This window comes from Dromaius novaehollandiae, chromosome 2, assembly GCF_036370855.1.
Source record: "Dromaius novaehollandiae isolate bDroNov1 chromosome 2, bDroNov1.hap1, whole genome shotgun sequence".
NCBI classification, from domain to species: domain Eukaryota; kingdom Metazoa; phylum Chordata; class Aves; order Casuariiformes; family Dromaiidae; genus Dromaius; species Dromaius novaehollandiae.
The window spans coordinates 145,839,068-145,865,870 of NC_088099.1; the positions used below are offsets into that span (position 1 = coordinate 145,839,068).

Sequence of the window (26,803 nt, forward strand, 5' to 3'; positions counted from 1 at the left end):
GGGGGAGGTGGAGCCGGACCGGCCCCTTGGCGCAAGCGGTGCGGAGTCTTTCCGCCCTGCCACCCCCCCCGCTTCCGAGTGGTCTCGCCGGGGTTGGTGGGGGGACCCCACGTGGGCTCGGCCGCGCGCGGGAGCGGCGCGAGGGGCAGGTGAGGCGTTGGCGGTTTCCGACGGTGGGTACGCGGGCGGCTGCGCACCGGGCCGGGCGGCGCGCGCCCTCGTGTCGGCCCCACGCAGAGGCTGCCGGGCTGCGGCGGCGGCGGCCTGCAAGGGCCAGGGAGCGCGGCGCGGTGTCCCCTCGCCCTGCGCCAGGCTGCGAGGTGGCTGCTCTGCACCGAGCCTCCCTTGCGTTGCCTTTGGGAGGGTTTAGGTCCTTGCTCGATTTTCTCCCCTGCTCCTGGTAGCTACGGGAATGGCTTTCGTAAGGGCCAGTGGGTTGTGTGGTCTAGAGTCTGCTCTGCTCAGTTATGTCTCTTCCATTTGTCTTGCATTTAAAGCTCTGAAACAGCTACTTAATGTTTTGTAACTAGTAACATGTTTTAACACTTAGGTAACTAATGCACAAACTCCCTGGCCTGGGGATGAGGCGAGTTTAGTGCTTGCTTTATTCCTTGGTCTTTCCTCTGCTAGCAGGATGCTGTACTGATGTGGAAGATGGCTTTGTGGGCTCGCCAGGTCTCCCGGTGGTGGTGTTTGCTGAAAAGAGCCCATGCTACTGAACTTCCTCAGAGGCTGAGGAGTCACAGCAACACAACGTGGACATGTCATGTGTTTTGCCCTCTGGCTTTGCTGCCCTCTAGAAATGACTTTTTTTTGTGGAAACTGCAGACCTACAGACCTTTATCTGTAGGGAGTTGTTCTCAGCCCACCAGCTCCAAGGATGGATCTCCTGCATCTCCTGAAAGTAATTTGCCTTCACAGGTAAACCAGAAACAACAAAAAGCAGAAACGTTACCTGACCTGAATGCAAAAATACTATATGAAGGTAAGAGGCCTTGGGAATACTGTTTCTTCTGAATCCACAAATCATGTGTTCAGTATTACCATTGCCCTTTTTTTTCTTTCTTTTTTTTTTTTGCCTTGCTTAACTAGAGTATTTGTCTGAAGTTTCTGAATTTTACTTGGTTTTAGCCCTATAGTTGATGCAGCGTGTGGTAGCTCTAGGAAATGGAGTGCCTTTAAGCAGTGATGCAAGTATAATCAGTTGGGTAGAAATGTTGGTCTGGAGCTGCAGTTCAAAGAGCCTTTCTTCTTGTAGCCTGACCTGCAGCAGCTCAGTATTTGCCTTCCTTTCCCAGTTGTGCTGGTACAGGAGAAAGACGTATGTTTTTTGAGCAGAGGTGGAGGAGGCCACGCGGCTCCAGCTCATGCAACGCAGCTGCACAGCAGAGAAGTGATTCTGAATGATCAGGAATGAACAGTAGGAGGCAGCAGCGTGTGAAGCCTGCTCGTGCACTGCCGTGATGAGAAATGCTTGTCAAACTGTCTCCTGAGGAAAGGGCGGTAGATGCAAGGTCTCCTTGGTGTTGTCACCCTGAGCAAGTTGCCTCACTTTTCTTTGCTCTGATGGAGATAAGCGAGAGTAAAAAATATCATCCTCTGAAAATACTTCTGGTATGCTAGGGAACTTTCTTTGGAGTTATTGAGCAGGCTCGTATGTCCAGATTCAGCTCTGAGCACTGCCAACTTGGACGCTGTAGAGCTTATTTTTGGGGTGGTTCAGAGCTGCAACTGAGGTCTGCATGTTTGTGCAGCTGGTTCTGGAAACAGTGATGCACCGGAACTGACAGGCCAGCAAGCTCCTATGTGTCTGCACCTGCAGTGCAGTTTATTTATGTGCCAGATTGTTATCTGCAGGCAGACTAACAGTTCTCTGTGTGTGTAGCACTTTACCCAGTTGGCAGTAATATAATGAAAGAAAAATAATGGCTAGCTGTTTTCCTAAGATCTAATAGGAGACCTAAAGAACTTGGAGCTGTAAAAAGTGCATCTGTGCTACCAGAATGGGTATTGGTGTATATTGTTTTTTTTAAGCAGGCTTAAAGGAAGTGTTTCATATCCATATAGATTCCTAGAGAGCTCTTTTTGCTGTTTAAGGTGTAAATGTCACTAAAAACATTTTAGTGAGTTTTTTTTGTTTTTGTTTTTTACTGAAGCTTTAAGAAAAAGATAGGCTAACTCAACACCAGTGGTGGCTCTTGTCAGTTCTTCTATGCAGCTCTTTCTAGTACAATAGGTTCTTCCTGCTTATAGGAACTTGCCTTGGTAGTTGTGGTTTGGCTCTGTGTTTTTGACAAGGAATAGTATTACCCTTGTCTCTAGGAAGCCCTAGTCATTACACTAAGGTATAGGACAGAGAAGATCCCCATCCTGAAGAGTTTATAATTAGGGCTGTTGATCAGTTACCAGTTTGATAATTGAGGTGAATACTATGGGTTAGCCTGCAGAACAGCAGTCTCAATCTAGCTTCTGTGACCTCCTGTCAGTAGTGGAATAGGTAAGTTCAGTGTTTCTAAGAAAAGGTATTGAGTTTTGTGGCTTTGGACACTCAAGAGGAAACAAGCAAAATGGTGCTCATTTGGAAACCTTATTGAGCAGGAATGGAGCCTGGTTTCTTTAGCTATTGGAGGTGGTGGGAGTCAGATGAGACACTCATCTCAGTTGGAGCTTGCTCAGTAGAAGATTGCTGTGAAGTACCTTGAAAGTTAAAACAACTGCAGTTCAGGCATATGATTCAGAAGGGGGAGGAGGCAGTGAGGATGTCAGGTTATGGAAAACGATCTTTGCAGTAGCTTTTGATCTGAATATGATCAGGCAAGAATGTATTTGTGCAGGTATGAAAGAAGACTTTTTTCAAGAAGGTGATGTGATCCATTGTCTGCAGTGATCAGGGTGGGAAACTGAAGGCAGGCTTGCTGGGGACTAAGTTCAGTTTTGGTCGTGTGATCAAGATTTGATAGGCAGTGACAAGGAGATGTAACAGAGACAAACTTAGTTTTTTAGCTTGTATGGAAAGCAGAATCTATGCTTTCGTGTATTTTCAGATGACCATATATTGGCTGTTCATCTCTTGTAAAGAATTCTTGCATTTTTGAGATGGAATTGAAGAGATCTCATATTTTGGGGGGGAGCAACTTTATCTTTCACAAAATGCACCTGACTTTTCCATCTTTGTTTGTTAGACTGGGATGACATCCCACCTTCGTCTGCTTTGGAGGAGATATCTGAGGAAGAAGCTGTGCAGATCATTGCAGAACCACTTCTTCCCCTTCAGTCTTCCACGCTCCAAGATTATGTTGACCACTCAGAAACCCTGGCAAAACTGGTACATCTAGGTATGTGTGGTTTTGTTTAGGTGGCTTGCCTACACCCAGTGCTTTGGAGATTCTTTAGTTTGTGTTTTGATCTTACTGATTCCCTTGTAAACTTGAAAATTGGAAGCTTTATAGAAACAGTGATCCACAGCTAAGGGCAGTGGAATAATGTACAGGGTAAATGGAAAGAGGAAGGGGACTGCATGACTCACTAGCAGTGCCATGTTAGTTGAAGACAACAACTAGTCTTAGCCCCTTAGTCTTGTGGATGCTGCAAAGAGGCATCTCCTGCAGCTTCTAGAGGGGTAGAGAGCTCCTTGTGTGACTTGACTGGTCCTTTTTCTTTGTCTGAGTAAGGATGTTTTAATTTACTGCACATGAAATTGCAACTGTCCCTTCCTGGAAGGAAGGAGAGCTGTTGCTATGCAGAGCCTTCAAAGTGGGGTATAGTAAACTGGGGAGGAAAGAAGGAAGGAATGGAAGAGTACCTTAGTGCTCATCAAAAAGCACTTGGATTGTGCGAGAAGGGTGGTTGAGGTCAAGGCTACTGGCCCCTTCCGTTTTTCCCAAAAGTTCAATGAAATACCAGAAAGAGAGTGGGGAAATCTGACCCAGTCCAATAGCATTCACTTTGTGTGAGCCAGTAGCCAAAGGCACTTTACTGCAAAACTGTCCCTTTCACTCATGTGATGGATTTGGGAGTTCCCTCGTACACATACTTCTGTGCAATAAAAATAGGTCTATGCATGTGGCAAATCCTAGTGTGCTTGATTGCTCACATGCAGGATTCACTGCAGAAGTCCTCTTTCAGAAGATAAACTTAGTAGTCACCTCTAAAACAATTCTGCTTGTTTTATCTGGAATCTTTCCACAATATACAAGATATTGTGACCTTGCTATGTTGAGCAAGTGAAGTACGCTAAATCAGTGCAAATAAAGGAGTAGCCCTATAAACTTCAGCATGCCTTTCTGAAATACTCATAGGAAATAGGGCATATGCCTAATTAAAAGAGTATATGATTTTATTTGTTGTAGGAGTTGATTTATCCCAGGTGGAGAAACGTCAAAAGGCAGGCCAACTCTTACTGACCTTGGACTTTGAAAAAGATATAAAAAAAATACTTCTGTTTCTTAAGAATGTGGGTGTAGAAGACAATCAACTGGGATCATTCCTGACCAAAAATCCATACATCCTGGGTGAAGATCTAGAAGCTCTAGAAACCCGGTGAGCCTTTAAAATAGCAACAGGCTCTTAAACCTGTTGGCTTAAGATCTAGTTAAACAAGTGGCTTAAGCCTGTCTAAACCTGTGTTGCTGCTGTTTCCTTCCTCACTTGATCCATGGCTCCATGTTTCTGTCCCTTCCCATAGTTCAGCATTAACATGTGGTGGTGGTGGCTTGGTAAGTCAGAGTGAATTCCCTGATCCACCTGAATACTGACCATTAACAAATTTTACTGCAGAAGTTTTAGTCAGACTAATGAGCTGCATGGCCATGTACTGCTAGTCTCTATGCAAGGGATGGGAAGGAACATACATTAAGAGGGAGGAAGAATGGGATAAGGCCATCCCTTTGGGTAGCAGCTTGTACCTGAATTACCAAGGAGACTGCTTCTGGAATACTTGTTACCTAAAATTTCATGTCTTGATTTGCCCATCTTTAGATATGTGTTTGGAACCTTGTTAGGTCTACTACTTAACTGTGCTAAACTCCTGGATGTGGGACTGTTTAGCCACCCCTCTCCATGCGCTTGCCACGTACGGTTGGTTAATTAAACTGTGTGGTAGGGTGGGTTGCAATGAGAAGATCACTATGAGTTTTGAAGAGCTGGGTTTGTTCCAGTAGGTGAGGAGCTGTCAGGAGAGGGGCATATGGTCAGCTGTTGGTTGAGTATAGAAGGAACAGCAGAAGGCATCAGTAGTGCTCTGGATGAGGGAGAGGGAATAACATACCTTAGTCAACCCCAGCCTCTGCTTGCATTCTCCTTCAGTCCCTTTTTGAGGAGCCTGAACATTTATGAGCTAAAGAGTGGGGGAGATGGGCCAGGACATGGCTAGATGGGGGCCTTCTGTTGCCGCGCAAAAGAGAAGGTTCGGGGCTGGCCCTGGAGAACAGGTCTCCTTATCTGCAGTGTCTGGAGCCGCAAGTAATGGCTGCTGCTCCTCAGCACGATTCTCCCGCCCTCCATGTACACACATGCCTATACTTACGGGACAACAGATACTGCTGCAGTGTGTCACCGTCCAACCTTGGTGGCATCGGGGTGAAGATGGGCTGTTTAAACTAAAGTGGCTGATCCCTGACTCTCTGCCATAGATGGGGAAGCAGCTTGCCATCCTAAGCTGCTTGCTTTGCCGCTGTCAGCTTTGGTTCCAAAATGATGGTCCCCGAGGCTTTACTTACCAGTTTGTAGAACCATACTAACCCCTTTTTTATTGTCAGACTTGACTGTGTATGTAGTGCTACGCAGGAAATGTTGATGATTGACAGTGGTATTTACCCTCTGCCAGTTGTGTTTTAGAACTGCTCTTCTAGATGAAATAAATGTCTGCCTATACCTTGTGAATTCTGCAGCAAAAGAAGCAGGTCAGATCTTTTCTGTAATTACTTATAACAGCAGCAGAGGGTTTTGGGGACATGATTTTTTTTCCTGTTTTCCAGCTCAAACTGAGGAGGAGACTACCGTGAATTTGTGTGTGTGTGTGTTCCTAGCTGTACGACATTAGACTGTCACTTAGTGTCATACAGTTTGTCTGTATGTAAGGGTAAATACCAATGCCTTTAGAAGATCTCATCTCTCAGACCAAAGATTATTTGGTTAGTTGTTTTGTGGAGTTTGTTTTAAAAACAACTATTTAAAGCTTATTCTTTTATAAAGGTGGGATTATTTATTACAAAAAAAAGTCATGGTGTCTATAGGTGTTTTTTCTGAGACTGTGGGGGGAAAAAAAGCTGTTTTCTCCATGTACTGTCAAGCAATATTAACGCTGCTTTCATTTTCTGCATCACTCCCTTCTACTCCTGCTTTTTTAAGGTATTAAGTCTAGATGCTGTGTAGTGCAGATTGTAGTTAATGCAACTAATTAAAGAACTCTTAACTTCCGAAAATGCTGCATTCTGAATATAAGGGCTACTTAAACTGAAAGTATGCACTGAAGAAACAAGATATGTATACATATATTCCTCTTTCTCCAGCAGCATGACTCAGTGATGCAATTTGCATCTGAAGTTGCATAAAGTCTGATTACTGTTTTCATTAACTTCAGTGTTGTCTGAATCAGGCTGTTTAATAGTGTTGCTCTTTCTCTGCCTCTGGTAATGTCTCTCAACAGTGAGTCTTTCTCTTTAATGGCAGTTATTTTATTAACGATTTTTTGTCTGGTCAGCTGTAAAGATATAACTGGATAATATTGGTATAATGTAGTTTTATAAACCTGCAGCCAAGCTGGAGGGTTAAGGGTGGTCAAAACAAGAATATTGAGATGTAGCGGATCTGCGTGGCACGGTCTAAGATGTTACTGATAGCAGCTGTCCATTCTCCCTGTGTCAGAAATCAACCATCATCATAGTGTTTGGCCACATGCATGTGCAGGTTTTAACTGTGTGTGCCGTGAGCTTAAGCTAGGATGTTGGACTCCATATTGCAGTGGGTGAGATACCTATGCTGATGTCAGTCTGGTTGAGGTCTTATGATTGTAATCATGCATATTGATTCGTAAAAGTGTGTCCTTAATGTTTTTGCATTGTTAATTTTGGGGGATTAGAGGATTTTTTTCCAGAGCTTTAAAGAGGGGTGTTGCATTTGTGGCAGAAAGGCTTTCACTTTTAAAGAAGAACCCTCCTAAATTAAAAATATTCAAGATCTTTAAGTGATGTGTTCTAAAATACTTGTTTTGTGTTGTAGAACATGCATGCTAAAAAGCATAAACCTTTTCCCCCCAAAATGTTGCTCTCTGATTCTTCAGTTATATGAAATAACCCACCATAGGCTTTGAGCATATATTTTTTATGAATCCACAATCACTTTGTTGCAAATGTTCTTTGCCACAGGGCTAGTGTAATGGCCTGTAAGTGTGATCCTTCCACTCTTTCTCCTTGTTGGTTTATAAATTCACACAGGTTTTCTGTATTTCCTTGCTGCACTGCTACCTTCCTTTTTTCTATTTTCCTTTTTTCTTTCTCCCAGATGGGATTTCATTATGGCATGGGAGACTCAAGGTACCAATACCAGACTGTGGGAACATACTTTTTTTTTTTTTCCTAAACTAGGCTGTCTTTCAGTCATAGAGATGTCTTGGCTTTTTTTACCCAGTCACATTTGTTCATTGTGTAGCTCTAATAACACTTAAATACTGAAGTGGACTTTTTATGTTTTTCTCATTCATACTTTCATTAGGTGCATTGATTGTATAAATACTGCAGCAGAATGGACTTTTATTCTCAAAATTAGCTCAGACAGGCTTGTTTTAATTCAATAATCTTCTTTTACAGAACAGCTATTTTTAATTGTTCTTTGTAATGAACTCAAAACATCTCAGTATTTAAAAATGCCAGAAGAGCCTTGCATGTAGTATCTGTCCAAGACAGAAATTTGAAAATACAGCTTTTTAGAAATAGGCATGTTAGAAGACTCGTGCCTAACACTTTTTTTTCTTTACCTTTTTCTGTTCCTTCCATCCTCCTATTCAGTAGTAAGTGGCCTTTCAGAAAAAGCATCTAGAAAGAATCTATATCACTTTGAAAATGTGCAAAAAGTAACAGTAAACAACACTCTGAGTCCAGATTGTCTGAGTTGCTTATATTTTTCCGAAGAGAGCACTTTTTTTTTTTTTTTAAATGATAACACTCCAGTTCTCCTGTGAAGTCAATTTGCTATTCAGTGGCTGTCCTGTGACACTGTCTGGTTAATGAAATAGAGGTTGAACAGGGGAATCCAGTTTATTCTGAATATTCTACTGATTGATTTCAGTAAGTGTATCTGTGTTTGGCATTGGTAAGTGCTTCCCTGAAAACTTTAAAGTGAGTTTGTGCTGCAGAGGGTGTATAGCAGGCTATAAAGTAAATGTGTCTCAGATAGCTGTCTTCTGAAAGCTGAGTATACCTTTGCATAAACACTTAAGTACAGATGGACATGGTATTGGTTACATCATTTTGGAATGTTTTATTGCTATGGATTCCATGTTGCCAGGAAACAAAACACAAATTTCAATAGATTTGGCATGTGACTTCAGATAAACACTGTAAAAGTCAAAACATTCCATAATTCATAACAATTCTGACAGTTGCAAATCAGTGTCTGTACTGCAGCTGCACCAGATGCTTTGTTTTATAGGATTGTTAATGATGGCTTAAGGCGGTTAACATGCTGTATGGAACTGCTGACCTTTGTAGTAGAATGAGGGCTAACCTTCGTGGCAACACTTACAGACTTATCACAGAGCTTTGTTAAATTGGTCAATTGATTGTGCCTCTTTAATATACTGGCTTCTGGAGGCAGGTGATCACAATCTTGCCATCCCTCTTAAGTTTCTTGCCTTTCAAGGTTATAAAAAAATATTTCAGGTATGAATCTTTGACTTGTTAACAGAAAACAAAGGAGGGGAGTCAGGAGAACCAAAGGGTTTTGTTGTATTTTTAAGCTCCTGTCATTTAGTTAGTTTCTAGGCTAGGCTGCTTGGCAGTTGTGTGCTTGACAAATTGAATGGAAGAAACACAGTGGAGCCAAGCTGTAGCGGTTCAAAACATAATGGGATAATTTTTGAAGGAACAATTGCTTAGTTCTGTGTCCTGCATTTCTTCTCCCCTCTCCCCCACCCCGGTCTCTGAGGTTCCTGCAGCCAGTTCCATCAGCACTGTCTAGAGCCTGGGCTGTTACCTTCTGTATTGGTTTACCTCTTCAGTTAGAAATTGGTCCCCTAGAGCTCATTCTTAGACCTTCTGTCTAGAGACTTTTGACTTATGATGATTTCATTCTTGAGGGTTTGTGGGGGAGGGAGGTGGTTGTGTCTGGAAGGTATTTTTACTCTTTTTCTCCCTAAGATGTGATATAACACCCTCCTCTCCCTCCCCCTTTTTTTTTTCCTCATTGCAAGAGCAAGCATCTCTTGCTGGATGTGTGCTTCTGCAAAACATTCTGCGATCTATTTAGTATCCTAATTACTGTCGGATAAAATCAGTTCTTGTATGTCCTAAGTTCATCTGACAGCAGATACTTCTGTTTATGCTCATCTATAATGAAAGGAACCTTTCCAAATTGAAGTATAGTTTTCTTGTAAATTTTGGCACATGGGTTAATCATGTCTCTCTTCTTTTTCTGTGCTATTCTCCCCCACCTTCCCCCAATTCCTTTTTCTGGGAGCTGTGCTAATATTCTACTGCAAGTAGTATTTGAAATAGGATTTCACTTTCACTGAATTCAACAAAGTTTGGAAAAAGTCTTGAGTTGGAAAGAAAGAAACCTCTGTTAAACATAAAAACCTTGATCAGCTCTTCACTATTCTGACAACCAGATGTTTTGAAACTAAATCCTTGGACCAGTGACTGAAAGTAGGGACCTATTATAACAAAAGTAAGTTCAGCTGATTTAGAAATGTGTTTTTGGATGGTGTCTCTACAAATGGCATTGTTGTATGATATTTCTGCTCCGGTGCTATTGGCAAAACAGAGATGTATGAGGTATAGTGCTCTGTTCTTTCAGCAGTAGAAATGGAATTCATTAAAATAGCAAAAGGCTGTGTATATCTTCATGTCCGTAGCCTATGATGATCTATTAATGTGTTTGCAATCTAGGAGACAGGCTGGTAGTTAAACATAGGTTAACATAGTTATCTGCTTAAGTACAGCTGGAAGGAATTAAAATCTGTCTTCAGTATTGACATTCTGGTCTAAGGTTTATTTTGCTTCTAATTAATTGGAAGGGATGGTATTTCGCTTTTATGATAACTGCAGATTTTCTCCCCTAATTATTTTTGGCAGAGTTGCATGTTAATGCTAGAACATCTGTCCGTTTATAAGATATCACTGAGGAATTTAAGCAAGTACTGAATAAATGGAGGCAATAAAATTTTCATCACTGGATTTTATTTTGTGTTTTGTTCTCTTTCTAGAGTGGCTTACTTAAAATCAAAAAAATTTGGTAAGGCAGAAATTGCTCAGATGGTCTCAAGAGCTCCATATTTGCTGTTGTTTTCAGTGGAAAGACTGGATAACAGACTGGGTTTCTTCAAAAATGAACTTGGCCTCAATGTAAGAAAGGTAAAGACTATACACCGAAGTCTTAAGGTACTTTTTCAATGACAGCAGCAAGGCCTTGGAACATAGGGCCTTGTGATGAGCTTCAAACACTTGTACGCAATATTGCTAAAAATGGCAAGCAACTCCTTAACTTCTAGAAAACTAATTGGCTTTTCATCTCTTCAGGTTACTGTTACATACTGAAGTTATCAGTGAAAAATAGTCTAAAAAACAAATGCCATATCCATCTATATGCCAAACCATGTGTTCAACTCACCAAGAGTAACCTCTGGGTTTCCTGGTGAGTGCTACCACGCTACATGCTTAGCAGGTATTTTGCACCCTGCTTTGGGATCTTCTTAGGATCTAGCTTCCTGGAATAAGTGGGAAGTGTTAGCTGTTTCCCTGCAGTGGCTAATGATGCCCGTAATTACCAAGTTCTAAGTGAAATCTTGTATTCTTTTATTGACTGGACTTTCTCAGGCTTGAGGTAAGAGACAGCTCTGGTAAAGTGTTTAGTCACTGTCCTGTAGTCAGGGTGGACTACAAGTACCCCTGGGGTTCCGCAGGTGTGGGGTAATTTCCAATATAACCATAATATTATTGTGTGACCAAACCTGAGGTAGAGAAATAAAGTACTGCAATCGAAAAATCTTTTCACAGCTTCTATCAGATGGTGTTTCCTTTACTTTAAGGAGATGGGAAGAAACAACCCTAAGCCCTAAGAAAGAGTAGGCACTTCAGTATGCTTTCTACTTTTGGGGGATGCTTTTATTCCCTCTTCCCATCTGTTTTACATAGCTGTGATTTCCCCCACACACACCTTTTTGCTTCTTATTAGATTGCTGCTTCATACGAACTCATCTTTGGGCTAGAGATAAAACGAAATGCAAGGGAAAGTTCTCTTCCAACTAGAATTCAGCAAAAAGAAAATGTTAACGTGAGATCTGTATGTATCTTTCAGAGATTGATTCACAGACATGCTTTCACTAATAATCTTTTCTTTTTCTATGTATTTTGTTTTTTCTAATTGCAGACAAAGGATCTGGTAATTCGTCTTCCAAGGCTACTGACTGGCAAATTAGAGCCTGTAAAAGAAAACATTCAGGTGAGCTTATTAGTAGATGTTAAAAATGCAGTGTACCCACACAGTTTAAGAGTCAGCAGAAGCTAAAACTCCGTGCAGGAAAATCCTGTACAGAAAGAATTTAATGAAATAATTATGTGAAGATGTAAAATAACTTTGAGCATTTTGTCAGAGCAATTCTTTTCCTCTGTAGGAAGCTTTACAGCAAGCTTGCTGCATACATGGAACAATATCTTATTTTATCTTTTAATCTGATGGTTAGAAGCTTCATCTCGGCCCCTTCGTGCTGAAAGTTGCTGTGTGTTGACACAAATGGTTACCCGTTTCTTTACAGTGAGTGAAAAATAGGGCCTGATCCCTCCCCTTTTTTATTAATTATTATGTTTTTTTGCTAATTTGGATTGTCTGTGAGGATTTAGGAGAAAGAAATGTGCAGTCGATTATTTTTTCTCTTGGAAGGTAGCTAGTCTGCCAAAATGTGCATTTGACACCTATTGTCTGATAGCAGATGGTCATTATTAACAACTGTTGGGTAAATAACTTCAAATCCACAGGGACTCCTTTTCCCTTTGAAAATGTAGCTGTGTATTGCTTTAATTATTGTGCTGTAAAGCCAGCTAGGCCAAACAGCATGATATAGTGTAACAATTTGAGAAATCCCATTATCCTATAATGCGTAACTGAATTAAAATATATAATTTTCAGACAGACTTACTGCTCTGAAACTATTAAGCACTGGGAATCTTACAATCTGGAATGTGTGTGTGGTAAGGGAGGAGACTGGAAAGTACCAGACTGTTCCAATTAATAGTGATTTCTTTTTAATGAACATTGTTTCCACAGGCTGGGGATTTAGTATATTATAATGTGTGCTTGTAAGACCCTCAGTTCTGTGCAACTATCTTGTCTAACTATCAAAAAGTATGTAGTGTACCATTCTTATTTTTAACAATTGTTATGGAGAGAAGGGAAGGATTTTTAGGTCTTTGCTATTGGAATCTTCTGATACTTAGCGGCTCCAGCTTCTCTGGAGGTTGAATGTCCAGGACTTGTCAGAATTCTGTCCTGTATGTCCTAGGCTGGTGGTAGAAAAGTGGTACTCTGCAAGTGAAACCATGTAACAGCAATTCCAAAGTGATCTGGTGGAATCCCTTGTTCTGAGTGGGCTGTTACCACTTAGAAACAACTGCTACAATTGATACTGGTTGTCCAGAGATACTAGCTGTGGACTAAATGAGCTCAGGGATGGATTATTCCATCCTTTAAAGGTCTCATCAAGTTCAATTAGAGATCCACTGATAAGGTAGAATTGGAAAATTTGCATTGCCATTGCCTGAATCATGCAGAGCATGTTGAACATTGCTAGGGCTTATGCAATAAGGGTATCAATATACATGATCTGGAGAGTTACTGAACATTAAGTAATTTGCAGTCAAACTGAGAATGATCAAGAGGACTTACACTTGAGCTCCATGTCAAGTGAGAGAGTTATTGCAGTCTCGTTTCACAGAGCTGGAATTCAGGCATGTGGAAAGCTCAAGAGACTTGCCACAATTAAGTCTACAGTAGGGCCAGCTATACGTCTCCAGTGATTTAACATCAGGTCTTATTCTCTGTTTTCAATGCAGCAAGGTATGACTGCTAGTTCAGATCTGTGAAAAACACCACTACATGCAAACACATCTCTTTATACTCCAATGCCATCTGTTTATTAATAGTGATAGGCAAATATTTGTAAATCAGATAAGGAAGAAGCAGTAGCTGAAGGACCTGAATATTATCATCTCTAGAAACAAGTGCCTGAACAGGACTGGAAGTCCCAAGGTAGCTTCAAAACCCAGATACTAAACCCTCCCCTTCACATTTGCCAAGCAGTCTAGGAAAAGAGCTTTAAGAGTCTTGGCAGATCAAAGTGGGCAAACAGAATGTACCGCCTTCTTGCCAACTGAAGAAGCACCTGAGTTGGATTTGAAAGTCTGGTTATGTTGACTGCGAGCATGTTGGCTTCATGACAAAAACAAGCTGCTTGTAAATGTCACTGGAGGATAGAAGAAATGGATGAATTACCAGACAGACGCTCTTGTATGCTAAATTCCTTTCTCTGCAACTCAACGAACTGCTTGCCATCCTGCAGTTTGGGAGGAGCACTCATGACTTTATTGAAAAAATGTGTTATATTTTCCTTTTGGGAAACTGTAATTAAAGTCAGGGCAGTTTCTGAACAAGCAGTCTTACTTCAGGCCTTAACCAACTGTGAAATGCACTGAATATACCAGGTAAACTACATGTCTCTTTCAGGTTGAACGGACTTCATGTCTAAGACTGCTGATTGAAAGCATACTCCTTAATAAAAAAAATCTGACTTTAATGTATTAGAAAAGAAATAGCACATTAACAAAAGTAGTTACTAGCTGTTTTTCACTGATTGCTGCATTTCACTGCATTCAACACCTCCACAACCTAAAAAGTCGGTCACTTTTGACAGCTCGGTATTGACACTGATAAAAGATTCTTTTGGGAGAAGTCTTATGCTTGTAAATGAAATGCCCTGCATACAGAGACATATCTGTTTTGTTTGTATATCAGACAAACTGGAAAATAGATGGCATTCATAGAAGTCGTCTTTACTTAAGGGACATTCCACAAACAAACTACACTTTCAACAAGAGTGATAAACAACTTGCACTCGCTGGCTTCAGAAAACTGGAATCGCAGATACTATTGTATTCATCTTGCTGAGTGACAAGGGGTAGAAGAATTTTGTGTTAGGTTCGATTAGGAAAAACACTGAAATAAACTAAGTTTGCTGTAGCTGACTCTTGAAGACAAAATTGTGCTCTTTTTCAGGTATGTCAGATTGAACTTGGTTTTCAGCATAATGAAATTCAACACATTGTGTTTAAAACCCCCAAGATTTTAACTGCAAGCAAAAAGAGGCTCAGACAGACGTTTGACTACCTACACAACGTCATGGGCATTCCCCATGACATGCTTACTCGATTTCCTCAGGTGAGCTGTTAATCTGGGGATAAACTGTAGGTGCTCTTTGCATAACTGCTTTACTAGTTTGGTGCCAAAGGAAGCTCCTCACTATATGCAGGACACATGAATTCTTCATCTTGTGTGGCTGTTACTTTAATTTGGATAAATTTGACTAGCAGCTCACCAACTGTTGTAAATTCCAGTTTGGAAGTTCTCTTCATTCCCTCCCCCTCCAATCTAGTCAATATTTGTTTTTAGCAGGAGTAATCATGCCGATCTCTTCTGGAGTCATGCAAGAGAGATTAGTGCCTGCTTAGGGATTCCTTGTCCTCAAAGTGTATGTCTGGGTAAGAGACAAGAAAGAAAATATGGAGCTCATGAGATAGCACATTTATTAACTAGGCAAATCTGAAAGAGAAATGTTTAAAGTTAAATTTTCCAGGTTCTAGGATCTGAAAAATCTTATAATTTAAAGGTATGAAAAGAAGTTTTCTTCATGAGGCAATAAGATTCTCACTGACCTTGCTACTGCAAAAGCTTAAAAATAATCACAGGAATGAAAATAGTTGATATTCTTGATAGAAAAAGCAAAGTAGCCATCTTCTCATTACAGTTATTACCTCACAAATCAAGTTGAAAGCATTAGTCACTTTATCCAGTGCTGACATGCAGTCACGGTTGTGTAGCACCCAGTAACTTTTACAAGGGAAAAAAAATAAAGCACGCATTACAACTTCGGTACGGCAATAACTGTCTTCTTAAAGGAAATCTAACAGGCAATCTAACTGGCTAAAAAAGTCACATTATATGGGGAAATAAGACTGCTCTCCAGGATTTTGATTACTTTGATATCTGATATATCTATCTCTGCTTAACACTGTTGTAATACCAATCTGTGTCTTGCTTTTGCCCGCTTTGACTTGTAAGTGACCATAAGTGTTGCTCATTTCCTTCTCATTTGTACTGTTCTGGCTTTGTGGTGCTTCACCTCATTATTTCTGTTCTCTTTGTTTGGAGGGGAAAGTGGAGAGAGGCCTCAATTTCTCATTCTTGCTGCAGACAGCTCTCTTGCCTTTTCCTCCCTTCCATCCTCAAAACCAATGGGTTTCAGAAAGAGGCTAATACAACTCAGTCTGCTATATGGCCTGGCCATCAACCTGGATGACAATGATGCCAAAAATAGGAGGCACTCTGGATTTTTATTTTATTTTTTTGTCAAGTCTTCTCTGCTGCTACAACTGCCGATCATCCTTCCTGTTAGTTTAGTTCATAAGCAGTGATCAGAGGTTCTCTCCCTCCACCCCACCCATCTTCTGACTCTCCCTTAAAATGCAAGCAAGGCAGAGAAGAAGTAAGTTTTATATTCTGTCCCAGTTCAGGTTTGTGCACATCCTCATATACTCCTTCCTTCAATAGTGCAGTCTTCCCTTTTTACTAAAAATTTTGCTCACTTCCATTCCCTCCACAATTCTTGTTGTCATTATCATCAGCTCTTAAGCAGCTTCTCTCTGTTTAGTTGTACTGCACATAAAAAGCAGAGCTCTAGCTCTGCATTACGGCTTCTTACTATGCATCCATGATGCATCTGCAGCCTGCTTGCCTGTTGTCTTCCCCACGTCTCTCTCCTTTCAGATGTATCCCACTGATTTCTTCCATGGTTTCCTTACCATTGTTCTTACCTTTAACTGCAGTTCTCTTGGTGATGAATGTCTTCAAGGGTAAGCACTGTTGTGCAGAAGACCAGTGGTTGTTCTGAACTAGTGGACTGTGCCTTTTGGCTGTGTTATGAAAACAGGTGCAGCCACTCACTTTCTCTGTTGCCGCTATGCAATTCAGTTTTGTATTACATCATACAGTCACCTCTCCATTTCCTCTCCATAACAATCCCGATCTGAAGCTGTATAAGGAAAGTGTTCCCACCTATGTATGTAAAATGCTTAGGCATTCCTGTTCCCTGTTTCTGAATGTCTCTTGTCCACTTTTTTTGCTGTAATCACATGAAAGTGATGCAAATAACTATCAGCTTATAAGCTGTCATGCTCAAGAGGGTTATATTGCTCCCTGAGTTCTTGTTTCGCTATAGTATGATTTAAATTCTAACCTCTCTGATTTTTGACATAATGAGGGCAAAAGATTGTTTTCTTGCTAAAACTTCAGGTTGTCTAAAAAATGCTGACATTTTAGATTCATCAGATTCTGAAATTTGGACTACCCAAAGCTTCTCTCTTTTCTTTCTTTCTTTCTTAGGTTTTCAACTCAAAACTACTACGAATCAAAGAGAGGCATTTGTTTCTTAGGTTCTTGGGAAGAGCCCAGTATGACCCAGCGCAACCCAGCTACGTATCTCTGGACCAGCTAGTATCCTTGCCCGATGAGGTGTTCTGTGCAGAGATTGCTAAAGCCTCAATACAGGACTTTGAAAAATTCTTAAAAACGCTTTAATTAGTAACACATGTAAAAAGGAATAGACTAAAGTTATGAAATACATTTTATAAAACTACTTCCTTTTATGGTCTCTTAGCTTCTTAATTACTGGTTTAAGAAGTTGTTGCTTATGAAACATTTGTGGTGCATTAAGGCTAAGAATAATGTTCCTTATGGTGACTTAGAGGGTATTTCACAAGAATTAAGCAAATGTATGTTGATTGCTATTGATGTGATCCTTGTAATTAATTGCTATTATTTAATTCAGAGTGAATGATGCGCTGACAGAAAAGCAAATTAAAGCAGATTCTTCTTTTCTTTTTCAATAATTTCAGAGCTTTGGGAAAGGGAAAAACTGACCAATGACTGACTGTTCTGTCTCCTCTTCCTCCCCTCATCCCGCTTCCCTCTAAGAATTAGAATAACTAGACAGTGCAACAGCAAAGAAGTGGCATGATTACTTGTTCTAATCTCAGCAGCTAATAATGTAATTTTTTTCCTTGTGGAGAGAAGTAGACCATTACATACACAAAGCCCCTCATACAAAATGGTGTTTATCAACAGCTTATAACAAGGGTACTTCTTTGTGAGGCTGGTTGCTGAAGTTAATATCCTAAAAGTTGTACAATGAGACTTGGTTTGAAATAGAAAGGAAAATCAGCAAACTGAATCTAGGCAAAAATAAATAAATGAAAAGCTCCCTCTATATTTCAGAGACATGTCTAGTTTTACTTCTATAACTCACTTTCCTCTCTGCCTCTTGGAGGGGAAGAAAAAAAGTAGTTTTGCCCCATCCCTGATATGATTTGTTTGGCTTCAGTATACAAGTAACCATAAAAAAAAAAAGCAGCTGTAGTATATACGCAGTTGACACAGTTATCTTGCTCAGTTATAACTGAAGTAGATGGCAACATTAGGAATTGTAAGAGTATTAAAAGTGGTTAATGCTATCAGTGAATTATGTTAATACAGAATTATGAAATGCTTCACAGTGTATTTGGGCAAAGTGAAAAAAATGACTAAATCCAAATGCAAACTGCCTAATAGTTTATTGTTTAGAAGTTTCCATTCTTTCAATTAGAATAGTTCAAGAAATTTAAATCCAGATGTTTTCATTTGAATTTAAACTTATTTAATGAAAATGTCTCTCCTTTTTTTGAAAGCTTAATGTTCTTGGTGGAGATGCATAACACATTTGATCTAAAGTGGTGGTCTGAAATGTGATGGCTAAACACTTCCCACCCCCTTGCTTTCAGATGAGGAGTATACTAAATCTAATTCAAGACACTTGCTTAGATTTTTGACCTTATTAAAGCAAAAGGCAGGTTAAGGCTAATAAGCTCTAATCTTCAAAAAATCTAATAAATTATTTTTTATAGCACAGTGTGTGAGTTCATGAGGCCAAAGTAAAGACAGTTTCCTTTTCCAGATCTATTCCTCTGTCCTTAGCTACTTTATCATCATGTGACAAGGCATTATAATTTAAACCTGTATTACATGTAATATTTTCAATGTCCTAAACTTTGAGCTTTTAATTCCTTTAATATGTTTAAACACAAATATGAGTGCTGTCAGAACTAACCAGTCTCCTTGAAATTTTAAATGCATGAGCTTATGCCAAAATATTTTCCCAGAAATACTACAAAGAAAGGAAGCAAAAAATTTTTACAGATGTGCTAAAAGAAAAGGGGAGAGAGGATAGAAGAGCATTTTGGGAATCATACCAGATATTTTTGGGCTTTAAGATGGAAAAAAATCTTCAGAAGAAATATTTGGCCTAGAATTACGAAGTATTGTAGTCTGTCTGTTCTTGATAAAGGCTAGAAGCTTTTGATTAAGTTGGGTATGTTGGGCAATTGAGGGTTGCTGGTTACGATGTGGCAGATACTTGTGGTCTCTGAAGTCTACTGTTTGCTTATCAAATTCAGCTGCATGTTTCTCCTACTGGAACTGCCTAGTGTAACGTTATTTCCAGAATGATGCTACCTCAGGTTTTGTGTGTGGATGTTTTTGTTTGTTTCAGTTTAAAAGTGGTCTATTTCCGAAAGAATTATTGTGAAAGGCAGTGAGCTGTGTCTCAGAAAACAGAACTACTGGTCTGCGCTGAGAACTAGCAATTTCTGCCAGGGAGAGGTTTTCTGCTTTTCTCTGTGACTAGCTTAATGCTTTGCTTACTGTGCCTTACAAACATAAATTCATTTTAGCAAAGGTTCACCTTTAGCCCTCATGGAACAGTTGCTGGTCTAATGTGTCTTTGTAGCGCTTGGTTATACCAGGGCAGCTGCCCTCCCTTACAACTGGGTGTGTTACTGTAAACTTAACCCGTGGCTACCTCCGTGAGCTCTTCTGGCTCTGGGTTATGGCTTTGTCTCTTTGGCTGAACAAAATTGTGGTAATTTGGGCTCTGACAGTGAGGGCTATGTCTCTTAGATTGCAGTGGCAACATTTTTCCATTTTTGAGTAGCTGTCGATTTGCAGAGGCACCATGGTGCGCATCTACCATTGTGTGACCATGTTATGTGCTTTATTTTAAATAAGTATTGATCAGTGTCTGCTTAACTACCAGTTGCTCAACACTGTTGTTTAAAACCATCATAAAAGTCATTGGCTTCAGCATGTGATAAAGCTTATAGCTAGCGCTAAATGTCTCCGTTATTCTTCCCTCCGGTTTTGAAGCTGGTAGGTGGTGGTCGGTAACGTTTGGTACTCTCTGAGGAGAGGATCCTCGCACCCTCTAGAGCTGTACCAAACGGCTCGTTTCTGACCAGCGCGGCCGAGGCCGTGCTTGAACGGCTCCCCCTCACCCAGCGACCGGGATGGCAGAGGCCGGAGGCGGCAGAGGCCGGAGGCGGCCGAGCCGCCCGCCGCAGTCCCCGGTCCCCGCCGCAGCCCGCCCCGCCCCGGGCTCGGGGCGCATGCGCAAGCGCCGAGCCGCCATTGGCGGGCCCTCCCTCGCCCGCCCCGCGCGGGGACGCCGCGGCGTTACCCAGCAGGCAGCGCGCATCCCCGAGGTCAAGATGGCGGCGAGGGCACCGGGTGAGGTGTTGGTGGCCGAGGTCGGGCCTGGGGGGCGCGTCCGTGGGGCCCGCGGGGCTGGGCTCGGCTCGCCTCGCCTCGCCGCCGCCCGCTGGGGAGGCGAGGGGGCCCGGCGAGGACCCGGCCGGCACGGGGAGCTGCGCTGTCGGCGCCCGCGGCGGCCGGCGGGTGGGACCCGGCCTGGCCCCTGTGGGCTAGTCTCCTTCCCACCCGGCCCGAGCGGCGGCCCGGCGGCCTGGGCCTCCGCCGGGGAGGGCGGGGGGCCGGCGCCGCCCTGCGCTTCCCCCCGGCGCGGCTCCCCAAGGACGCCGGGGCAGAGGGTGCTTGGGAGCAAAGGAATCCTCGCAGACGCCCGCAGCTCGGTGGAGGACTTCGGGGACCGGTGTCGCACCGTAATGCCGCCTTCGGGCTTAGGGTGTTCAGTGTTTTTTGTGCTTAGATATGAACAGTGTGAAGGATAAGGCCTGATGAATTAATGTGCCAATGACATGCTGCGGTCATATGCAGCACTGCTCTTTTGAGGTGACTTAGTAATACAGCTGATTTAAAAGCATTAAAAAACAGCTTGGATGGTATTGCTTTGTTGTTCTGCTTCTGGTTTTCTAGATACGTAGTTGAATTACCTTAATGATATTTGTTACTGAACAGAACTTCATTGTCCAGAACTCATAGCTTTGCTGTGTCCTTTGCTATCCAGAATTCATAGCTAAGAAAAGATTAATATGTTATTGGTGTGGTCTTTTTCTTTAGAACAAACAGGTTTTTTGGACTTCTCAATGTTGACTTTCCAGTACTTTTGAGAGGTTTTGAAGATGTAGGCTCTAGGGTAATATTAAAGTAATTGGAGAGGGGAATGGAAGGCTGACAACATACTATAATAGCCGAGAAATCATACCAGCCCATGGTGAGAGCTATGAAACTTGTAGTTATAGGTAATTGTTTTGAAAAGTACTATGGTTTTGCTTTCTGTAATGTTCTGTATGTTCTTAGCCTAGGTAAGACTTATGGATCCTAAAATAATTGTTACCATCTTTGATTCTGGTTTGTTAGCACTGTTCCAGGTCTTAGAACAGTCTAATACTCAAATTTAGTGGAAACAGGTTGGAATTTTTGTATTTACTGGTGCTTATTCTGAATGTTCAGTGTCAATTTAAAAACACGGAGAAGTAGAGAAGCCAATCATATATGGTGTAGTGCAATTTTGACATAATGTTGCATTACTGCATGTGAAAGAAGTCAGTGAATATTGGCATGCTGTTAGAGTAATGTGTAAATCTTGAGTTCTGTCTTGCTCTTGGACTAATAACAGTCACTTTCAGTTTCAGGAGGTGGCCGCCTGTTAGAAAGCATTCGTAAGTGGTATTACAATGCAGCTGGATTCAATAAGCTTGGTAGGTATTGTTTCTGCATGTTTGCATATGCAAAAACTCTTGCAACCTAGTTTTAGTTCATAACTGGTACACACATGTTCATTTAACATATGTCTTGTTTATCAAAGTTAGCTACTCTTTTTGTTTGTGGAAAAAAGTTAGCAATAGCTTCAGTCCTTGTGATTACTACCTAGTAATAAATCACTGATTTTCTTTCCTGCTTTTTTGTTTTCTTTTTTTCTTTTTTCTGTGTTAGCTCTTATTTTCAGTGAAGTAACTTATAGCAACTAAGGTTAAACTGGATCTGTTGGAAGTTTTTTCACAAAGGAGGTCCTGAAAGCCTGGAATCCGCCCCCCCGGCCAAGTCAGTTTCAGTGGTATCTCATACTCTGGTTACTTCTCCAAAGGCTGCCCTTGAAACTGGAGAGAGTGCCACTGGTAGCAGTCAGTCTGAATGGGATACTCTTTCTCCTGCAGTCCTTCCCCCCACCCCCACATCTGTGCAAAAAGCCATTACTTCTATGCTTTGTATCATCATAGCTTCACTTGATGTTTCTCTGGCAGGGTGAGGGTGAAGGAGGTATAGAAACCGTTTCCTTAAGTAAAGGAGAATGCCTTGATGCTATGGTCTTTAATTTATAAATCTGCCCCAGGGAAGTTAGGTTTTTCTTTTTTTTTCTGCCTAAGTTTACTCCTGTATCATTGTCTCACCCGTGCCTGGTTTAGGCCCTCTTCTTACCTGTCTGCTAAAATCCTTAAAGATATTAATACTTCTTGCTGCTTTTCTATGAATGTGATTTAAAAGCCTGAAGAGAAACACCCAATTTAATGTAGAGATTAAACTAGCGACTGTGCAGCTTATACCTTTAAATTTTTTTTTGCAAAACTGAATTCAAGGATATGTGGCTCATCAAATGTCTGTTTAAGGGGAAACTAGTGCTAGCTCAGTCATATGACATCAAAACCTTTATCCATGAACCAGTATGCGTACTCTTATAATCTGCATCTATCTTGGAATGTTACAGAAGCAAAACAAACTTTTTTTTTCCTTGTGTTGTTAATACTGGAACTTATAGCAGAGTTGATTGTTTTTGAAGCAGAGGATTTCTGGAATTTGATGTGGGTCAGTTTTTGGCTTTGGGAAGACTAAATTTTTCTCCCTGTATTAACTTTTGATAGGAAAACAAACTTGGTCAGAGACATCTAACTTCAAGTGTCCATAGCTAGTTATAGCCAGTGGAGATCTAGTCAGTGTGCACAGTGGAGTTTAGAGAACAGTTCTTTGATGCTAAAGTAGTCACAGCTGCTTGAGTGTCTATAATATAATTAGTGCTTTTAAATCCTTAACCTAGACGATCATCTTAAACTCAGGGATCTAAATTTGGTGAATATAAGTGCACCCTTCATATCCAGGCAAGTTACTCTTCTGTATGTATTCTGGATACTCCTATGTAACACATTGAATCAAACATCCATTTTCGCTGTTCATTCTTGAGAGATCACAATACCAAGTAAATCATGTATGTGCAAGTCAGTGCTTACAGTTTGTTCGCTGTGAGCAAGCAGTGATTCTCTTCTCTTGGTTTGGTCTGTTTTTTTGCATTTTGTTTTTAGTTTTATTCCAGTGTTATGTAGAAACACCTATGTTAATCCTAAATGTTAATTAGTAGTGTTTATTCAGTGATGTTTTGAAATCTTGCCAATACAGGGTTAATGCGAGATGATGTATTGTATGAAGATGATGATGTAAAAGAAGCACTGAAGAGGCTTCCAGAACCTCTTTACAATGAAAGAATATTTCGCATGAAGCGAGCACTTGACTTAAGTCTGAAACATCAGATCCTTCCGAAGGAACAGTGGGTGAAATATGAAGAGGTATGTGCACAGAGTGTTTTCAGGGCGGAGATTTTAAATAGCACTGCTATGAACAGTCTTTGGGACTTGCTGTGTGAGGGAGGTACATGCTTAAATATTATTCATAATGAGTAAATATTTCAGTCTGTGTGGATACCTTTGAAGATCAGAAATTTTGATCCCTGTTTAAAAATTTGTATTTTGCAATGTAAGCTCCCTTTATAACGCTTTATTGAAGATGACAAAGGCTTAAACTATAGATCAGAGTCCTAGCACTTCAGTTTGTATTCAGATGAAATATTTCTTCTGCATTGTCAGGTAAGGTAATCTACTGCAATTAGCTTAGCAATTCTTACAAAATATCTTGCTTTTCTGATGAGCATCTTAATTCTGTAGAAAATCTTGAACCAAAGCTTTTATTCATAAAAATGCCAAGGAATAATAACTTAAATGAAAACTGCTGCATTGATCAACTGATTGCTTAAGTTACTTGAGCAGCAGTTTGATTTGTGAGTGTTAAACACAGCTGACTTCTGTTGAGTCTGTTTGAAATGATGTTTAAAGCTAAAGTTCAGAAAAAGTTTCTGCAGTGCAAAGAGTATTTCTCTTGGACTTTGATCTAAATAAAGTGGATCTTGTGCATTTCCACATTTTAGAGTCTTCCCTGATTCAGATGCATTTATTTATTTTGTGGGCTTAGTAATTTGAATCTGGCAGTCACTTAGGTGTCTTGGAGTTGCAGTTTACCGAGACTCCTTAACCTCAGTTTTGGGATGTTTGGCAAGAGAATGTTATTTCTGAAGGTACAGCTGAAAACATCACTGCTTGTTAATGTTCATCAGGCAATAGGATTTAGGAGTTACTACAATGCTGTTTGCAACAATTGCAAATTTAAGTTTACCTTTTCACAATAAGCAGTGTTTTGGGTTTTTTTGTTTGTTTGTTTTGTCAAATCTGAGTAGGAATGAAAGGGAAGTAATCTGCAGAGATTTTAGTTGTTTCTGAGCATCCCTGTAACTTTAAATATATATATATATATATATATATATATATATATATATATATATATATATATATATATATATATATATATATATATATATATATATATATATATATATATATATATATATATATACACACACTTTTTTTTTTTCCAGGATAAGCGTTATCTTGAACCATACCTAAAAGAAGTAGTTCGTGAACGACTTGAAAGAGAAGCATGGAACAAGAAATAACTGTTGAACTACTTCATGCAAATGTCCACTTCTTCTATAACCGTGTTTAAAAATACCAGAAAGAAGTCTACTGGAGGCAAATGTGAGGCTGAAGGAGTACATATTTCAGCTTGTTCATTGAATCTGTTCATCCAAGTAAAATAAATGTGTCAAAGTATAAAATCTACTTGGAAGACTTCTTGGTAAATGTTAACAAGCTAATGTTACCATACCACAGTGGTATGCAGTCTTCATTCCAGCTTCTTGATTCATACTCTTTTCATAGTACAACTGTTTCCAGCAGCTGGCAGGGTAGGTAAGAAACAGTCAAGGCTGCTGATGCTAGCACCTCTGTTAAGTTATAAAGGGGATGCTTATTTCCTTCATCACCTTTCCTTCATGGAGGCAAGAATACTGGAACTGAGGTTACAGTGGCAACACAAGGCAGCAGCATGTAATATTCTGTGTATCTAAGCAGATACGATATACTAGTGGAAAATATAAATGGCTTCTTAATCACAACATCAGGAACTGTTTCACTTTTTACACTATGTACATTGTTAGTGCTAAAAAAAAGTGTATTTTCACATAAATAATAACTCCCACTTCAGCTTCTTGAGACAGTCTAACCTTTTAAAGGGTGAAAGTGGTATGTTGGTACCCTTTTTACAGTATAATTAATAAACTTCAGATATCTTTTTCCTGGCCTAAAGCATGTTGTTTTTTACAGTGATTGGCTTGAAGTATTTTAATCTGTCAGGGAAACAGGCTTAATGCCATTAGAGATGGACATGGAATTCAGTCTCTGCTTAAACACAGAAGCAATTCAGCTGTATCCAGGAAGTACTAGGCATTGTTGGCTTGAGTTTAGAGTCTTCTGTAGTTTAATGGTAGTTTTGAGACAGCCTTCGGTGCTTCACACAATTGAAAATTTCAGGCCACAGTCTTGTGTGTTAGTTACAAGTTTGTTTGTTTTTTTTTTTTTTGGGGGGGGGGGGGGAGGGTAAGGGGGACATGCTTGTCTGCCAGGTGCAAGAATACATAGATCAAGAGGTAGAGCACTTAAAAAATGATTACATAGATATGGAGCAAACCAAGTGCATAGTTTGAATTAGTATTATAAGATAGCATACTGGGTTAGAAGTTTGAAAAGAAAAATTCTTTTAGCTTTGCTAATGACTGTTCCTAACCCTAACATCTACCTGCTTCATGCTCGCTTACGTCTGTAGAATGGATAGAGTGGTCCCTGACTGAAATGTTTATTTCAGATTTCATAGCCTGGCATGGTAAAACAAAATGCTGCAAAAATATCTGCATTACCAATATTCGTTAACAAATTTAAGGGGAGCTGCATTAAGAATCTGAAGCTGCTTTCATCACCTTCAATTCCTTGCAAATTTGGGAAAATCATTTTTTCTTTGTTAAGGTTATAGTAGAATCTTGCAATTGAAACATGCTAGATTATTCATATGTGGATTTAGTATCGAGAGCTTTCTAATCTATTTTTTCCAGATACAAATAGGACCTGACCATTTCACACTTCTAATGTATAGAATTATTAGAATGCTTCATTTTCTAATGAAATTAGAACTGCTTCATTATCTCTTAGAACATTAGAATACTCTGTTATATAATGGACGTGGGCTTGGAATTTCTTCAGCACTTGGAAACATCTCTGTCAAACTTCTATAAAAGGTAGGATTTTACAGAAAGATAGCACCTGCTTATTTGACTACAGGTTTGGATTAATATTCATGTGATTCAAATATCTTGGGTTAGAGAAAAGGGTTTTGCTGGCATCAGACACTTTAAAGTGGCCTGACCTTTTTGGAAGGACACTCTGGCCTGAAATCACTGACTTCTTTATACTCAGATTTAATGTTTTGAGAGTCAGAGGCAGATAGTAGAAGTTAATAAAATATAGAATTAATCTTTTCAAGTAGTCTGTGTAACAGTTTATGGGACAGAGGGAAGATGGAGCTGTCAGAAGCTGATCTGTTTACCATAACTGAGATTGTTTGACAGCTTCCATTCAGATGTTTTCAGATGCTTCTGACTTGGACTAATCATTTTTAGCTTTAAGCTCACATAATGTACAGTAGTCACCTGTTGAAGTGTATTTAAAAAACACTTCCGTGAAGGCTGCGAAGCTGTTTCTCAGAACAATATTAAAGAGGAAAATTTATTTTTTGTATTCTTTGAGGCATTTAGGCAAGGAGGCAATGAGGAGGTGTAAGAGGGATATCGGTGGGCTGGGAACTGGGAGTTGTTGTAGCTTTGTGTTAC

At 40.3% G+C, this 26,803-nt stretch overlaps 2 protein-coding genes across 5 annotated transcripts; both read left to right on the forward strand.

Annotated features, from left to right (window-relative positions):
• The first annotated feature begins 20 nt into the window (after positions 1–20).
• On the forward strand, positions 21–17,116 carry MTERF3 (mitochondrial transcription termination factor 3). Of its 4 annotated transcripts, none has more exons than XM_026099846.2 (8): positions 21–149; positions 634–985; positions 3,183–3,335; positions 4,350–4,539; positions 10,421–10,568; positions 11,584–11,655; positions 14,482–14,643; positions 16,864–17,116. In XM_026099846.2, exons 2-8 carry the CDS (start codon positions 646–648, stop codon positions 17,056–17,058), a joined length of 1,260 nt encoding a protein of 419 aa, XP_025955631.1. In that variant the 5' UTR covers positions 21–149; positions 634–645; the 3' UTR covers positions 17,059–17,116. The 4 variants fall into 4 exon arrangements, with proteins under 4 accessions (XP_025955631.1, XP_025955630.1, XP_064363772.1 ...); XM_026099845.2 differs by having other exon boundaries at positions 35–149; positions 631–985; XM_064507702.1 differs by having other exon boundaries at positions 56–173.
• A 2,844-nt stretch (positions 17,117–19,960) lies between these two features.
• On the forward strand, positions 19,961–24,704 carry LOC112983016 (cytochrome b-c1 complex subunit 7). Its single transcript, XM_026099839.2, has 4 exons — positions 19,961–20,076; positions 21,396–21,467; positions 23,155–23,321; positions 24,461–24,704. The coding sequence occupies exons 1-4, from the start codon at positions 20,058–20,060 to the stop codon at positions 24,536–24,538; spliced, it is 336 nt and encodes a 111-aa protein (XP_025955624.1). The 5' UTR covers positions 19,961–20,057; the 3' UTR covers positions 24,539–24,704.
• The last annotated feature ends 2,099 nt before the right edge of the window (positions 24,705–26,803 follow it).

Bases quoted from the DNA above. Each gene is read 5' to 3' on its own strand.
- MTERF3 (XM_026099846.2), top strand. From the start codon at position 646: ATGTGGAAGATGGCTTTGTGGGCTCGCCAGGTCTCCCGGTGGTGGTGT. The intron at 4,540-10,420 runs GTGAGCCTTTAA...TTCTCTTTCTAG, and splicing joins CTAGAAGCTCTAGAAACCCG to AGTGGCTTACTTAAAATCAA. The intron at 14,644-16,863 runs GTGAGCTGTTAA...TTTCTTTCTTAG, and splicing joins TGCTTACTCGATTTCCTCAG to GTTTTCAACTCAAAACTACT.
- LOC112983016 (XM_026099839.2), top strand. The intron at 21,468-23,154 runs GTAGGTATTGTT...TTGCCAATACAG, and splicing joins AGCTGGATTCAATAAGCTTG to GGTTAATGCGAGATGATGTA. The intron at 23,322-24,460 runs GTATGTGCACAG...TTTTTTTTCCAG, and splicing joins AGTGGGTGAAATATGAAGAG to GATAAGCGTTATCTTGAACC.